Below are 18,297 nucleotides of genomic sequence, written 5' to 3'. Positions count from 1 at the left end.
GCCAGATACCACGCTATTACTATATAAAACTATCCGCTGAGATGTGAGCCGGGATCACGTCTGGCCCGACTCGTCGAAACATCAGGATGTGGGAAACACCTCCGGAGAGTTTTAATACTACGGCGTGGAATCCATCAGGAAGTGTGAGTCACCATGGCAACTCATCCTCACCGTGGCGTTTCCAGCGATGTCCTCGGATCGACAGGCTGGTCACGGCGTTCCTGGAGATCCGGGAGGCGGTGGGAGTGATCTCCACCTGGATGGACCGAGTGCCCTCCTTATTGGACTTCAAAGTAGCGCCGTGAAGAGACGATTTGATGGCGTTTCCCACCTGAGAAACATCGAGAACAGAAGATCAATCTCTGTTTATAGCCATGCAGACACATCTATGGCACATTTTGCAAATTAGCGGCGTAAAAATGCACAAGTGTATCTGACAATGACAATTCAATGCATTATTGTGTGTTCCATTTAAACGGTGTTTAAAACAATGTATAATAATGTAACGCATGTGTGTGTATATATATATTGTCTATGTGTGTATATTTGTATATAAGTGTGCGTGTATATATATTCACATTAGGGCTGTTGAACGATTAATCGCATCCAAAATAAAAGTTTGTGTTTACATAATATATGTGGGTGCACTGTGTATAATTATTTTGTGTGTGTGTATATATATATATATAAATACACACATGCATGCATATTTAAGAAAAAAATATTATTTATATATAAAATATTGATATTTATATATACTATAAATTATATATAAATCTATATACAGTATATACAGAAAATATTTCTTAAATATATACAAGCATGTGCGTATATTTATATATATAAAATAATTATACACAGTGCACCCACATATATTATGTAAACACAAACTTTTATTTTGGATGCGATTAATCGCGAAAATAGTATATTTCCTGTATATATATAAATATATATATATATATATATATATATGTATGTATGTATATACACAATTATATACATATATACAGGCAATTTTGCAAGTTAATTTAAGTAAATTGCAACTGTAAATTGTTATAAATAATACAATTACTTTTAATAAAATTAATAAACCTACAAATATATAATTTTTATGTTTTTAAAATGAATTATAAAACATGATTCATAACATCTGGATAGTTAGATAGTTGCAAAATTAAAAACATTGTTATGAATCACATATAATAAATGTATGTGAAAATATATTTGTGGCAACTGTAAATAATTATATCATAATAAAATTACATAAAAAAAAGAAATTCTATTTATTGAATGTAATTTATTATACAGACGGATTTGATTTTAGACAGTTGCGAATTATCCATCCATTCCAATTTTGCCTATAAACACACACACATATATTTATTTAATACATATTTGATTTAATTTTAGTAAAGGCTCATTATCAAATCAAATCAGTGTGTAAATGTTTAATCCCTAAACAGCACTAATTCCTCTTGTATAGCCTGTGTTTGTGGTGTTGGAAGTGTTTGCTTCTGAGAAATGTTGGTAATCTGCAGAGCGTCAGCTGACTCCTGTAATCTCTGCTGGAGCGTGAGGGATCTGAAACCCACCAGCAGGGCTTCTGGGAAGAGCTCCAGCTGAGACCGGTACAGCACATCATCCAGAGCCTTGGAGCCCAGGTCCACTTCCCCGTTACACCTGCGCACACACACACACACACACACGATCAAACACAACATCTCTGTCATCGTCTACTCGCCCTCATCTCAATCCAAAGCCATATGCGGTTATTTCATCATTGGAACAAAAGAGCAGAATTAATTATTTTTAATCTGCCAAATGGAAATGATTATCAGCAGATGTCGATAATCACAAAATGTCTAAATAATAATGGCCAAATACGGTATACAGAAATATATGGAATATTTGTCCATACAAGGGTGACCATATCGGTCAAGAGCCTTCAAAATAATCTTTATACGTTTCCCAGAAAAATAAATGAAAGAAAATTACAGTTGTTGTTTTTTTTTTAAACATGAAAAAAAAAAGAAAGAAATATTTCTAAAATTTGGGAACTGACACAAAATTATTATATAACTATATCTAAATGTTGTAACTGATACAAAAGGGAACAACTATATTCTAACGAAATGTTAGAATATCCTGCAAAAGTTCATTTATTTCAGTAATTCAACTTAAAAGGTGAAACTAATATATTATATAGTCTCATTAGATGCAAAGTGAGATATTTCAAGCCTTTATTTGTTATCATTTTAATGGTTATGGCTCACAGCTTATAAAAAAAACCCAAATTCAAAATGAGAAAATTAAGAAAAGGTTTTCATAAGCTGTAAGCCATAATCATTAAAATTATAATAAATAAAGGCTTGAAATATCTCACTTTGCATGTATTGAGTCTATTTAATATAGTAGTTTCACCTTTTAAGTTGAATTACTGAAATAAATTAACTTTTGCACAATATTCTAATTTTTGGAGTTTCACCTATGTTTTTAAGACAAATTCACCAGTCACAGACACACCCCCACCAGTCACGGCCACGCCTCCACCAGTCATGGCCACGCCTCCACCAGTCATGGCCACGCCTCCACCAGAAACACTTGTCTGACAGGTTTGGTAGGACAGAGTCTTTAGTTTTGAATCACTCACAGTGCAAAATGAATCCCCGTGATGAGCTGAACCAGGAACTCAGACGTGACCATCAGCCGTGCGCTGATGCCTTTATACCGCCGCAACTGTTGCCTTGGATAACCGCAGATAGAAACTCTGAAAAGACATCAGCAAACAGACTGAAATGAACTAAAATCTACATTATGTTGGTCTCACTGCTTTCTAGATATCAGTATCAGATCCATCACTATGATGATCAGGCCCATGAGGGAATGTGACGGGACCTTTGACCTGTAGTCGAGGGAAATGATCTTTGTTAACGCAACTGTAAACATTAGCTGATTGGTTAAATAATCAGTCACGTGATCATCTCTCACTGGACGACGCGGCTTAAATCACTGTGGGAAAAGACCAATCGCAGGTCCGAGTCCAAGCAGGTTCAGGTCTATAAGAGGATCAGGGTGATTGGAAACAGAGAGGATCATGGGAGGATTTGAGATGAAGAGACGCATTATCCACACAAACACCTGACCTGAAGGCCTGACCAAAGCAGATCTGAACAGCCAGCATGCCAACAATGATTCTGATATATTATTAAAAACAACCTAACAGTAATAAATAATAGTATGTAAACTAGGTGAAATTAAATGAACACTTATATTACGTAATATTTATTCATATGAATAATGTAAAAAAAAATATCCTTAAATAAAAATACATAGTTACAAATGAAAAAATACAAAAGTATTTATTAAAAATAAAATAATATTGAATATATACTATAATAATAATAATAATATATTTAAACAAATAAATATTTTTTACAATATGTATTTATATATTTACCAACATGAGTAATACAGAATTTATTTAAATAAATAAAATTATTAATAATTACAGATGTATTTATTCAAGATAAATAAAAATAAAATATTGAACGTATAATGTAATAATATTATAATATAATATCTTTAAATAAATAAATGAATAAATAAAAATCCATTTAAATCCATTATTTATATCCAACATATATTTATAATAAATAAGTGTAATTATTTAACAAAAAAAAAAAGTCATTTTAAATGATTAAAAGTAAAGAAAATCTACATTTATTTATCTACCAACAGGCTTGGCATTGGATATATTACTATTATTTAAACTAAATTGGAAACTGATAAAAAAAGGGATTCATTTATTTTTAATCAGCTAAATTGAGATGTTGATATTCGTGAATGTCAAATATCAGACAAATTATTAACCTGGCCGATATATTGTCCAAGTGTGTAGGTTTGGTTTAAAACTTGGCAGGGAAACGCTTCAACATGCAGGAGACAACCGTTAGAGATAGAGATATATATCCATCCATCCATCCATATATATATATAAACCAGCAATGAAGGCAGTGAATCATAATCTTGATCATACTCAAAATGTTGCATTCAAACCCAAATCCTGCCCGTGTCTCAGTCCATCCCAACCCTCAGGGACCATAATAAAATAAACCTGACTGAATGTTGTCATGGTGTTTATAAGGACTAAAACAGTTTATGAATTCCTCAGTGTGTGTGTCATAAGTCAAACCTGGAGCTGAGCTGACACAGAGACTGCAGGGACGAGCTGGTCATGTAGCTCAGAGCCGCATTATAACACAGCAGCAGAAACGTCAGGACTTCAAACCTGCAAGACACATGACCACCATCACCATCAAATTAAAGCAGAAATTCATCATTAAATCCACTTTAACCCCCGCAGTCAGCACGCATTACTGATTAAAAATGGATGAGTAAAATAAAAGCATGGAGTGCAATATGAATATTTGATGCACGCACCTGTTCTGTGCCGTAAAGGTCTCTCGCTGCAGGTGCGGGCCGCTGTAAACCACTCGACTCAAACCGTGATTGGCTAAGGCTCCTTCCGTCAAGGCCAGAGAGCCAAACGAGGACGGCTGGAGGCGGGACAGGGAGACGGTCAGAACGAGCACATCTGAGGATCACTGTGGATCGGGACGTTTGAGTCACTCACCTCGTGGTAAACTGACGGCTTGGATAAGGAAGGGATGGTGAACGACAGCACTTTACTCTGCCCGTCTTTGTCAACGATTTCCTGGAATAAACAGGATCATCATGAGGAGTCGGACGTGTGAGGGAACATACAAACAAACATGCAGCACTATAATGACAATAACTAAAAATATATTGTTTCCGCATTGAATATATATTCATGGACGTAACCTAAATTACTCTGCCTTCGAGTCATGTGTGAATGATCATGAGTTCGTTTACCATGGGGAACTTGTTTTTGTGTGCGGTTGATGAAGAATAGAAATAAAAGCTTGCCAGAAAACACTCATTTAGCAAGTTAATGAAACAACAGGCTTTAAAACATCTCCCATCAGTCTCTGTGGCAGAATAATAAACCACAGACAAAGCATCAATTACACATAATGCACTTCCTTCCGCATTTTCATTTTGTTGCATTAGCACTTGAGAAAAAAAAAAGCTTCCTGTCTTTGTCGGAAAATGAAACGAAAAAGACATCTGCAATGGCCAAAAGAGACACTATATTATATAAATATTTATCTATATCACAAAATGTATATAAAATTATTTATATTACATAAATATTTCCTAGAAAAATATAAATATAGATTACAGAAATATTCCCCCCCAAAATCATATATATATATATATATATATATATATATATATATATATAGATAGATAGATAGATAGATACAGAACGTATTTAAAAAAAAGTGCACCAGGAAAAAGCTTATATATATATATGTATATATTAATAAATATATATATATACATTAATAAATATATATATATATACACTGTATATATATATATATATATATATGTTTATATATTTTATTATTATATTTTCTTATATAGATTATATTTTCTTATATAGTTTTTATGTATACATATATATATATATATATATATATATATATATATATTAGTATATATATAAATATGTTTATTAGTATGTATATTTTTAGAACAAGTGCACAAGGAAAAAGCTTATATATATACTAATAAACATATATATATATATATATATATATATATATATATTTATTTATTTATTAGAGTGTGTATATATTATTAGTATATATATATATATATACTAATAATATATACACACACTAATAAATATATATATATATATATATATATTTATTTATTTATTAGTGTGTGTATATAGTATTAGTATATATATATATATATATATATATATATATAAATAAAAGTTTATTAGTATATATATATATATATATATATACAGTATATATATATAAAAAGCTTTTTCCTGGCACACTATTTCTAAAAAATACATTCTATTAATTTTTATATATATATATATATATATATATATATATATATATATATGTTTTGATGCTTTTACAATATTAGTAGTCATTTGAAAACGGGACTGAGATTTTAGTGTACTATTTCTGTAAAACTGTGTTTACGTACAACAACAAAAGACCAGGACAAAGCAATTCATCATTTGATGGAAAAAGCATCACCTAACTGAAATAGTTGCTCTGAAAACAACAGAGCTATTGTCACACTACAAAAAAAATGTAGTCAAGTTGGTATGAAGTTCTCCAACAGTGATGATGTGAACACGCATGACGAGATCATGATGAGACTGCAGAACTGTTGTACAAGTCTCCGGAGTTCTTCAGGTGTAAAGACAAACCAGATCAAGTGAGATTTCAGTGTGTGTTAGTCTCTAAAACAGGACGCCCACCGGCCTGCTGCCGTCCCGGTCGATTTCAGAGCCGACGGCGTCAGGATGACTAATCGCTCCCCGACACCCCGATGGCATGTGATTGACAGATGACCTACTCTGGTATTCAGGGCGAAGTGAGGAGGGAGGGCGAGTTCACGGGGCGTAAAACCCATGAAAGACCACCGACCTCGCTGACAGCCTGGCTTCCCTTCTCACAGCCCGCTGGAAACATCACTTCCTGATTAAGTGATAATCCACGGCTAAAGTTCACAGGAGAAGCAGAGGAAGTTGCTGTCCGGCCGACATTTACAAGCCCTTTATACAATACAGATCAAATTTTTCCAGCAAAGTGAGTAAAAATAAAGGAAGAATGTGTAAATCCTCCACAACTGACTGTAAACTGCCATTCAAATCTGCCTCCATTTTGTTAGCAACGCCCAACCTCCAATGATCCAATCAATTCCTGAAGGACGAAATCAAGCCCCGCCCTACATTTTTTTCTAATTTAACAAGCCGTTTCACTCGGATAGACGTCACAATAAGGAAAAAAGGACAATCTCAACTTCCGTTTCATGACGACTAAGTGTTTCTGTGTGAAAGATGCATTGGTTGAGGAGGGCACTGACCAGGTTGTATATGCCGAGCAGAAGCGCCTCGATGCAGCCGCTGCAGTGCGGGTCTCGGCAGGCCGTGACGGACAGGTAACTCCACACCAGCTCCGGCAAGAACTGCAGAGTAAAGCGCTGAAGACGCGGCTCGCCGCTGCGGTAAAACTCGAACAACTGATGACACACCGGCTCCAGCAGCTGAAAGACAGAAATGCATTACAATTACAAATCAGTGCAAAAAATACCAAATCCAGATTTTAATGAATCACTAAACCACTTTTTGGGGTTGTTCGTTTCAGAGTCACACTCGGGATGTTCGGGTCCAAATGGACCCAAAGGGCGGGATTCATATTTTAATATTAATATGATTTTTTATTGTGATTTGAAACGATTCCAGACGATGAATAAGGGTCTTATCAAGCGAAACGATCGCTCATTTAAAATAAATAACAAAGTTTAAGTTTTATAAGCACAAATGCTCGCGTTGCTCTGTTCTGTGATGCACGTTCGTGACTCCTCTTCGTTCATCAAACTTTGTTATTTTTTATTAAATGAGCGATTGTTTCGCTTGATAAGACCCTTATTCATCGTCTGGTGTCATTTAAAGCCCTTTGAACAGTTTGTAGTTTGCACTGAAACTCTCATTTGGACCTTGAACCGTTTGGACCCCATTGAAGTCCATTATATGGAGAAAAATCCTGGAATATTTTCATCAAAAACCTTAATTTCTTTTCGACTGAAGAAAGAAAGACGTGGACATCTTGGATGACATGGGGGTGAGTAAATTATCAGCAAAAGTTTTTTGAAAAGTGAACTACTCCTTTAAGACATTTGTGAAGTCTAAAAATATGTGGTTGATTGTCTATGATTATGTCATTAGCAGAACTGTTTCCAGTAAGAGGAACTGACACAAGACGCTGGTATAAACTGACGGTTATGCCTGAAGGAGACACACCCAATCGACTGCAAAACACCTCCGTCACTCATCATCATAATGTTGACGCTGCCGTGACAACAGTCAGCATGATTGTGATAATGAAACGAGCGCCGCACTGTTCATAACTCACGGTTACATCACCAAAGACTTCAAAACAACATTCTGGGTTACTTTAAACATGATGTTCTTGAGTTTGTATATAAGATCAGGAAACGTCACAGAGCAAAACATTTATTTGAGCACTTTTTGGTTGCCTAAATTGTCCTTTTGAGGAACTTTTCTTCAACCTTCTGTATTTAAAATGAAGAAATTAGGACGTAAATAGTCATTTTACAGCTATAGTGCAAAATAAAGCTAGTTTTTATTGTATACGTGTACGATTTTTTTATTTTAGAGTACAATAGTATTATTGCAATATAAACATATTTGTTATTTTCTTTAATTTATATACTACAACTATTATTATTACTAATAATATTTTTGATACACAATAGAAGCACACCAAACCTTTAAAAATTATTTTTTTTATAGATCTAATTCGATTTTCCCACCCAAATCATTGAGCTCTTGTTAAAATAAACACATAAAGGAGATCGTAATGCATTTTTGCTTCCATAATTGAATGCATTTGAGTAAAAAAAAAAAAGATTGGGAACTGATTGGATGGTAAAAAGTGGCACACAAGCCCAGAATATACACATAAAATAATGAGAGAGTTCGAGTACAAATAGGCAAAGAAACTGCCTTACATCACTGTAATTTTCCCGTATAACTCTGTAAAGCGCTGGAACCAGAGAGCCCTTGTCCTTCAGAGAGGCGGCATAGCTGGAGACGGCCGTCTCTGGAAGAGTCTGAAACACACACACACACGGGTTAAAGCAGGGGAAACGCTGAGAAAGGACGCCGATGAGGAGAGAAAGACCGAGACGACGTACCTTATACTCAGACAGCCACTCCTCCACTACGCCTTGATCCATGGCCAACATCGTCCCTCATCTGGTGCGAGGAGAACTCAACCTGAAACACAGGAACAACAGCCATCAAAACTCACATCCTCAACAGGTTTTTTTAATGAAAAACAGGATTATTCTTGCTTTTTAGAAATAAAAAACTGGACTTGAAAGTTGAAATACTACAGTATATAGACACAGACTTCAAAAAGAACTTTAACGCCCCCCAGTTCAAGGTTGTTACCGTTCGTTAACTAAAACTATTATTATAGTTTAAATAAAATATTCATTTCAGATGAAAAACAAGTTTAAACTCAAGTACTAAAATTAATAATTTAACTGAAAATATACATAAAAAAACTATTCAAAGTTTTAACGAATACAATAATAGTACATGACTAATCCTAAAATTAAACTGAGTGTGTTCAGAAACAGAAAAATGGCCTTCATAATATGGGCATTCATATGTTAATGAGGTCAGTTAACATTCAGTATTCAGAAACTTCAACACTGGAAAACAAACATTAGCCAATCATAACAGAGGTCATTTACATGTTTTAAAGGTATAGTAGCTAAAACAGCCAGTTTATTCAAAGAGTCAGAGAGAGCAACTGAACTAGCAAATGAAGAACTCAATTATGACATTTTTGGGGCAATGAACCAACAAAAGTGCAATGCATGAGCCTTTAACACAAGGTGAACCGAGTGTCTCCGGATTTAACCTTTCACCCTCTCGCTCTGAATGGGGAAGTGAGATATCGCGGCATGTGGTGAGGAAAATCAGATTAACACAAGTAACTTAAGGACAAAAATGAACAAAGAGACACTGTTTTTTACTCCAGGGATACCCGCAAATTATATCGATAAATTATATAAAAATATCGAGCAGCACAATAATAATCAGAAACACTGAAGACTGGAGCAATGATGCTGAAAATTCAGCTTTGATCACAGGAATACGTGACATTTTATTATATATATATATATATATATATATATATATATATATATATATATATTCTAGGGCTGTCAAACGATTAATCGCATCCAAAATAAAAGTTTGTGTTTACATAATATATGTGGGTGCACTGTGTATAATTATTATTATTTTTTATATAATAAAAATTATTATTTAAAAATATATTATTTATATATAAAATATTTATATTTATATATATATATATATATAACAAATTATATATAAATCTATATACAGTATATACATGAACACAAACACAAACTTTTATTTTGGATGTGATTAATCACGACTAATCGTTTGACAGCCCTAATATATTCACAAAGAAAAGGGTTCTTTCGAATTTTAATAATATTTCACAATATTGCAATTTTTACGGTATTTTTGATCAAATAAATGCAGCCTTGGTGAGCAGAAGAGAGGGTTTGTCGAGTAAAACAACACACACACACACACACACGCACGATTTGATTTGTACAGTGCTTGTCACAAAACGTATAGTTTCAAAGCAGCTTTAATCAAGAAAAAACTCCTTTAAAGAAGTTTAACAAACCGAACGTGCACCGATATTAATATTTTGGCCAATACGGGTATATTCTTTATATTTGAAAGCCGATGACATTGGCCAATAAATCTAAAACCAAGATTAAATGATTTGAGAGACTCATAACAAAATCAAAAATATCATGCATTTTCCTTTTTTGAAGTGATTCCAATCATAACCATCACGGCGAACAGTGTGCAAGTGTCTCAGCTGAAGGAAATATGTTATTTATCGGCTTAAATCTGGGCCAATTTTTTACTTTTGGCCATCCACTCCGACTGTCTCTCTCTCACACACAAACTTAGTCATCAGTTTTTCCTCAGGTTCTGCCTCGCTTCCCAAAAGTTCATATCACCCATGAGTCACTCGGCTCTGTTAATAACCTCGACAGTCTTACAGCGAGTGTTTCTCCGCACGTCTCTGACAGCCATTAGTCTGCGGCGCTCAAAAACCTCTTTAATTAGTGAGAGAGAGAAACACTCCTTCATTCATTCATGGCTTTATTGATTAGCCTGAATCACCACTCCTTTCCCCGGTCATGGATTAATAACTGTTGCACAGCAGGTGTGTGTGTGTGTGTGTCTTATCCCAAACACAAGCTATTGGATTAACCGCAGTCAGTGCCAGGAACGGCTTCAGCTTCAGGATTTCACCCTGGTTTCCTTCTACGTTGGCCGAACGACTCGAAGAGTTATTTCAAGCAGTCGACTCTGGACGGAGAAACAGCTGACGCTGCTGAAAGGAGAAATGTAAATGTTTCGTGTTTGAGTGGTTAATTATTAAAATCAACAGGCCTCGTTTATCACCTGACGAGTCGTCTGAGGAATTTAAATACGGGCGACCTTTGACCTCGCAGAGCCAGATGGACGATATCGGTTACTAGACTGATCCTAGAACTGTAATCCAGATTCAAACAGATTAATTTAGTCTAGAAGCCAGCAGATGGGAAACAAAGTGTGTGTTCGTGAGAGAGTGGATGGATGGATGGATGGGACTCATTTGCACAAAAGTAATAATTACAAATACAACTAAAATGAGGCAATTTTTCCTGCCGGTGCGACCAAATTTTGAAATAGGTTGTGCTGTCACGACCAACGAACGAAACTGCGCTACTCGTTTGTGCTTCACGGACCGTTTATTAGTTCGTACCCATAATAGACAGCGCCGCGAGCTACTCGCCGGTCGATTTTGATCACACGATTACTACCAAGGGGGCAATCCACCAGCCGGAAACTGAAGCTTCGCTTGGGGGCCGCCATTGGCTAGCAAGCCTTCACCTGCGGTTAGCATTTCATTGACTCCCATTCATTTTGGCCTAACTTTGACAGCGAATAACTTTCCATCTGAGGTGTTTAAAGACTCAATTTGTCCATTATTTATTTCTAAAGAAAGACGACAATGTATAAAATGCTCCATTACAAGCCGTTTTTGTAAAAATAGGCTAACGATCGCGTCATAACACGCGACTCTGTGTTGCACAAGAGAGATATTACCGTATAGACAGGAGGAGAAGCTCACGGGCAATCTTATATTGTCTATGAGGCAATGGTGGGGACATGGAGGCATAAAGTCAAGGAGGCCAGAATGCTTTTGGGGTTTTCAATCTTGGGTACTGCTAAGTGGTTGCTAAGGTGTTCTGGGTGGTTTCTATGTAGTTTCTAAGGCGTTCTGGGTGGTTGTTACGTGGTGCTAAGGTGCTCTAATGGTGGTTTATAGAGAGTTCTGGCTGGTTGCTAGGGTATTTCTAAGTGGTTGCTAAGGTGTTCTAGTGGTGGCTAAGTGGTTTATAGAGAGTTCTGGGGTAGTTGCTAGGGTATTGCTAAGTGGTATCCAAGGTGTTCTAGTGGTGGCTAAGTGGTTTATAGAGTTCTGGGTGGTTACTAGGGTATTGCTAAGTGGTTGCTAAGGTGTTCTAGTGGTGGCTAAGTGGTTTATAGAGAGTTCTGGGGTAGTTGCTGGGGTATTGCTAAGTGGTTGCTAAGGTGTTCTAGTGGTGGCTAAGTGGTTTATAGAGTTCTGGGTGGTTACTAGGGTATTGCTAAGTGGTTGCTAAGGTGTTCTAGTGGTGGCTAAGTGGTTTATAGAGAGTTCTTGGGTGGTTGCTAGGGTATTGCTAAGTGGTTGCTAAGGTGTTCTAGTGGTGGCTGAGTGGTTTATAGAGTTCTGGGTGGTTACTAGGTAGTTTGTTGGGCTTAAGTGATTGCCAGGGTGTTCTAGGTGGTTGCTAAGTGGTTTCAAGGGTTTTCCGGATGATTTTTATATGTCACCGTTTTAACATATTCATGTTTTACATCAGATTTGTTTCAGATTTCAATTCAGATTTGTCTTGGCACAGCTACTAGAAGACTTACAGGTCGCTCACGTCACATCTCCGTCATCAAGCTTTAGTCCACAAATTAGCGACATTCACCATGGATTTAATGTAGTAACACGAACCGTAACTATTGTACTGTGACAGAAATACTCAAACGCTTACGAATACTACACATCTTTCTCCAGCACTTATCATATTTAAATGTTATTTTTAATGTGATGACCAAAAAAAAAAAAAGTTCATCCTTCAAAGATCCATCCTTTGTCCCCATTTATAAGATGTAGGAATACTCACACTACTTTAAAAATAAAAAATAAAAATTAAATCACCATTGTAAATAGTAGGTGGCTGCAGAGGACGCTTATTGGCTATTTTCACTCCCTAATATTTATTTGTTTTACACTGAAAAAAATAATATGCTTTATCTAATCAATAAAATTGTGGCAACATATTACAAGCAATATTATTAATTAAATTGTACAAATTAGAATTAATTAGAATATTAATTTGATTAACTATTACTCAATTCTAATTCGTTCAATTTAATAAATAATATTGCTTGTAATCTGTTGCCACAATTTTATTGATTAGATAAAGCACATTCATTTTTACAGTGTACACGTTTTGCTTTTGAATTAATATTAAGACATTTTGAATGATAATAATTAATTTTATGCGCACCAAATTAAGCTCGGTGCTTTATTGTCAGTCCCACCAAATACTTTCTGTAGAACTAGTCTGGAGCCATAAGAACTTAAAATAAAACTGCACATTGAAATTTTTGTATGTTAAGTCCATTTATTACTAAGGCATTTGTCAGGTATACAGTCAAAATAGGGGGAAATGTGAATATCTGCATTGCTGGTGGATTTGAGGCCTAATTTGGAAGTTGATTGATTGATTATTTTTATATATATATATATATATATATATATATGTACTGTGTTGTCTCTATGGACCTTTGTGTCTTGAATTAAAGTTGATTGCCCGTAAATGTTCTGCTTGCAGTCCTAAAACCCTCAGTCAGGGGCTACAGCGCCAAGCCAGAAAAGTAAGTCTGAGCAATGGAAGCCACTCGCTGAATTAACCATGCCACAGGAAACAGGAAGCAGTCCTCTACCGAAACCACAAGCCGCTGAGTGTTAACATTAGACCTGCGTCTCAGGTGCAGTCCAGCGCTGGTGCATCCACCAAACATCAGGCTCAAGAACAGAGGAAAAAACTTTACATTTCAGCTACAACAAATGCAAACATGAAAACACAGAGTTAAAAGGGAAGTTCACCCAAAAATCAAGTCATTGAATAGTGATTTTTCTTATATATTTTTTTCTGTCCTTGACAAAATTTGGCAAAAAAAGACTGATCAATAATAATAAATAAGATATTAAAAATAATAGACAAATAAATATTAATAGTGTAATATTTCACTTTAAAATAAAAATATATAATAATTTTATTACACAAATGTGTTATACACGTGCATATACACGTGAATATTTCTATTAAATTAAATTTACAGCCTTTGCAATTTGATAATCGCACTAAGCCATCGTGTGACATCAGTTTTATTTACTCTGTACTCCTTTAGAGGTACTCCATGCCCTTTTAAAGCATCTTTTGAGCAAAGTACATGGCCAGGACATTTAGCTAAACATAATCTTTAGTGTTTCGTTGCAAATGACTTTTGGGTGAAGTAACCCTTCAATAATTAACAATAAAAAGGTGCTTTAGATTATTTCTCGAGGTGAACTTAACAGGAAACGGACATATGAAATATATATATTTCAAATATAAAAACGGACTGGTTTACCTGCATCAAACTGCCCCAAACTAGACTCGAGGGTTCAGAAGCAAAGCAAGCACATCGCATCCCTGAGCACACACACAAAAGCCTGACCAAAAATAGTCTTGGCCAAGAGCTTAAAAGTACAGAAGAACGGGCCAGCGACCCGGCGCCGCACTGATGGAACATATTTATAGGATGTGTCATGAAGACTCAGTGACTCAGACGAGAGAACACGAGCACAGAAATCTCCATCTGAGACTGTTATCGCTCCTACAGAGAACGATGTACAGACAGACTCTCCTAAAAATTGGCATGCAGTAAATTTACCAAACGATATTCTTCAGTTTTAAAGGTGCTCCGATCAGGAGTTGTGGGTGCGATCACAGATGGAAGAAGTATTGGCCAATACCGATCACCAATAGCGATCAACTAAATAAATAATCGGCCAACTACATGTTTTAGGTTCAAAAACAAAAGATAGAGAAGAGAAAGTATCATGAATTGGCCATGCAATAGAGCCAGACTGATTTATCGGCAACCGATATTATCGGCCGATATTAGGCATTTTCCAAACTATCGGTATCGGCAGTTATAATGGCCGATAAATGAATATATCAAAAATAAAATAAAAATGGACGAAACACGCTTCAACCGTGTCATGAGTGTTGGAGTTGTATAGTTTGTCCACCAGAGGGCACTTTACACTATCCCTGTTGGCAACACTCATGTATTATGCACCACACATCCCGCAACCTGCTGAGTCGGGCAGAGAGAACCAGTTATCCGCGAGTGAGATCATCGGTGAAGTGCGTTCATGGTGAGTTGGTCACGAGACATACATTGCTTGAATAACAATTAAAAGAAAATCCTCATCAGTTCTCTTAACTCAAATAAGCATGACACAATTTGTGACTATTATGTCCAGTTTTGCTGCTGTTAAATAAGCCGAGAGTGAAGCGGAATTAGCCAGTAATAATTACGTTACGTTGTTTGTCCTTTTAACTTTTGACAATGTGACTGAAGTATTTCTTTAATAGTTCGTGACAGTTATAGCAATGAGACGCATCATCTCTCCTTGGCCTGTTCTATTAAAAACGTATGTTTTACAATTTGCAGTATGACGTTATCCATTGTTAAATTATGGCTCATCATAGACTAGCTAACCATAAAGCTAGCTAATGCCACTATCATCAGTCTGTTCAGTTGTGACAATAAAAGAAATAAGTTTCTTTTTAAAATGTATCATCATATTATTTTAGTTAAAACTTATAAATAACTACAAATAACTAATGTTAGGGAAATCTGTTTTGTTGCGCATTTCTGAAATAAATTTTTTATTTTTTTTAAATATCGGCCGATATATCAGAATATCGGATTTTAAAACCAACAAATATTTGTATCGGCCTTCAAAATCCTTTATCGGTCGGGCTCTACCGTGCACTTCTAATAAGTGTGCTGCACTGACAACACACTCCTTCAGAAGAGGTGTAATAGCACCCCCTGCTGTATAAAAGTGAAAACACGGAAAGCAGGACTGGACGCGTTTTCTCACAAATGACAGAAATTATCAATGGTGGTGAAAGAGTTGAACTAGTCATTGAATGGCTTTCCTGAGTTAAATGCAACATCACATGACATCGTTTTTAAGCCGTTAAAAGCCGTTTTTAAGACGTTTTTCCACGGTTGAAACACTTGGGCAATTACATGAGAAATACATTTCGATAAGCTGTATCAGTTTCAACATACCTTCTGATGTTCATTCACGTTTATTTCTATAACTATAACTTATAACCGCTTGAACTGAGGTGCTACAGTGTCTGTCAAGCCAGTAAAACACAGAAAGCAGGACTGGACGCGTTCTCACAAATGACAGAAATTGTCAATGGTGGTGAAAGAGTTGAACTACAATCATTGAATTACAGTCGTTGAATGGCTTTCCTGAATTAAATGTAACATTACGTGACATCGTTTTTTATTGACCTCTTTCCACGTTTGAACGGCAATTACACGAGACATACATTTCAATAAGCTGTATCTTTCAACATACTTTCTGATGTTCATTCACATTTATAACTATAACTACTAATATTAAAGAGGAAGAGACGTGCATTGGTATACGTGCTACAGTGTCTGTCAAGCCACCTCGAAATTGACAGAATTTGAAAGTAGACACTTTCAAATTGAAGTTGTTAATGCATCAGCTGAAAACCACATAGACTATAAGATCGATTCTTGGGATTTTAGAAACGATATCAGTTCATCTAAATGAGAATCCATTAAAACCAAGAAATCAATATTTTCAGCCCAACCACAGTGTACAGTTTATAGTCCACAGTACAGAAGCACCGGAGAGAGAGCTCACTCAGACCATTACATGAGCGTTAAAATCTGATTGCTCCATAATGGAAACGATAAATCCTGGACCTCCAGTGACAGATTTGTTTAAACATGAGGCTTTTTAGATTCAGCAACATGACAAACGTATAATTAGAGCTCAATCCTGAGACTTGGTGGTTTCAAACTGCTGGAATGACTGCAGAGAGCCTGATTAAAGCCCACGGAGAGGTGAAGACGGTGTCCTGCTGCGTCTCACTGAGAGCTGAGAGAGGAGTACGGGGTGTAGAGACGCTAATGAGAGCCCTCGACACGTCCCGCAGACGGTAAACCGGTACCTGCCACCACAGACGCAACCCACACGCCAACAGCGGATGATTCAGAGAGAGTTCTGCACAGTTGCTGCCATAGTAAAGTGAGATGTTTTTTTAGCTTAACTGAACAGCTTCAGAGTTATTGAAATGGTTATTTCAAAAGTTCTGCCTCTGGACCATTAAAGTTCATGGGGATTATTGTCGGATCCATGTACGTAATCACAAGAAAACATGTTAGATCTCATTAAAAGACAAATTAAACACAATGACTATTGTATACTATGTAACACACCACGGAGTGGTATTTACGACAGTAAGGTTAAATTCAAGTACTGCACAGCGACTCTAGGGGTCGCTGTTTTGACAAAAACGGGATTCCTGCATAGTGCCCCTTTAAAGGATTAGCTCACCTGAAAATTATAATTTCCTGATAATTTACTCACCCCAATGCCATCCAAGATGTTCATTTCTTTACTTCTCCAGTGGAAAAGAAATTAAGTTTTTTTGAGGAAACAAATTTCAGGATTTTTCTCCACACAATGGACTTCAACGGTAGCCAAATTGTTGAAGTCCAAATCAAAGAGCTACGAAGTGCTTCAAGCGGGTTCCCAGCTGAGCAATTGGGTCTTATCTAGCGAAACCATCGCTCATTTTCTAAAAAAAACCCAACAACATTTATATACTTTACTTTTTAACCTTGTGCTGGTCTGCAATGCGCCAGGCATTACATCATCACGTTGGAAAGGTCACGCTGGACGTAGGCGCAAGAACCGCTCACGAAAGTACCATTTTAAACTATAACTGACACAAAGTCATTGCAAAAAATGGCATTTTGCTGCTTCAAAAAGTTCAAAGAGATCGTCAAACTAATCCATATGAATCGAGCGGTTTAGTCCAAATGTTCTGAAGAGACTCGATCACTTTATATAATCTAGTTTATGCTTTTATTCATAAAGATGAACGAAAGTCATATGGGTTTGCAATGAAATGAGACAAAAGTAAACGGGGGAAAAAGTAAATTACAAAAAGTTACGAATTATAATAGTGTGTGTGTGTGTGTGTGTGTGTGTGTATGATAATATCAACAACATATTACATATCATTATATATTAAAATCTAAATCCACATAAATTTAAAAATGCAAAGTTTATCAAAGATGTGCATCAGTCAGCG

The 18,297-nt window shown here is 35.9% G+C and overlaps 1 protein-coding gene across 4 annotated transcripts in view; it reads right to left on the bottom strand.

Annotated features, from left to right (window-relative positions):
- The window catches only part of hycc1 (hyccin PI4KA lipid kinase complex subunit 1), a 35,503-nt gene that overhangs the window by 5,578 nt on the left and 11,628 nt on the right, over nucleotides 1-18,297 (bottom strand). For all 4 annotated transcript variants that reach the window (XM_089122774.1, XM_039678436.2, XM_039678438.2 and 1 more), the window contains 9 exons: nucleotides 8,842-8,923; nucleotides 8,656-8,757; nucleotides 6,988-7,167; nucleotides 4,634-4,714; nucleotides 4,441-4,556; nucleotides 4,193-4,288; nucleotides 2,651-2,767; nucleotides 1,593-1,680; nucleotides 172-331 (listed from right to left, as the gene is read on the bottom strand). In XM_089122774.1, coding sequence (XP_088978900.1) covers nucleotides 172-331; nucleotides 1,593-1,680; nucleotides 2,651-2,767; nucleotides 4,193-4,288; nucleotides 4,441-4,556; nucleotides 4,634-4,714; nucleotides 6,988-7,167; nucleotides 8,656-8,757; nucleotides 8,842-8,892 — 991 coding nt within the window. In that variant the 5' untranslated portion in view covers nucleotides 8,893-8,923. The remainder of the gene's footprint in view (nucleotides 1-171; nucleotides 332-1,592; nucleotides 1,681-2,650; nucleotides 2,768-4,192; nucleotides 4,289-4,440; nucleotides 4,557-4,633; nucleotides 4,715-6,987; nucleotides 7,168-8,655; nucleotides 8,758-8,841; nucleotides 8,924-18,297) is intronic.

The sequence above is a fragment of the Pimephales promelas genome, chromosome 18, assembly GCF_988280905.1.
Source record: "Pimephales promelas chromosome 18, fPimPro1.hap1.1, whole genome shotgun sequence".
Classification (NCBI taxonomy): domain Eukaryota; kingdom Metazoa; phylum Chordata; class Actinopteri; order Cypriniformes; family Leuciscidae; genus Pimephales; species Pimephales promelas.
Note: the sequence above shows the minus strand (reverse complement) of the source record. Positions and strands in the feature narration are given on the sequence as shown.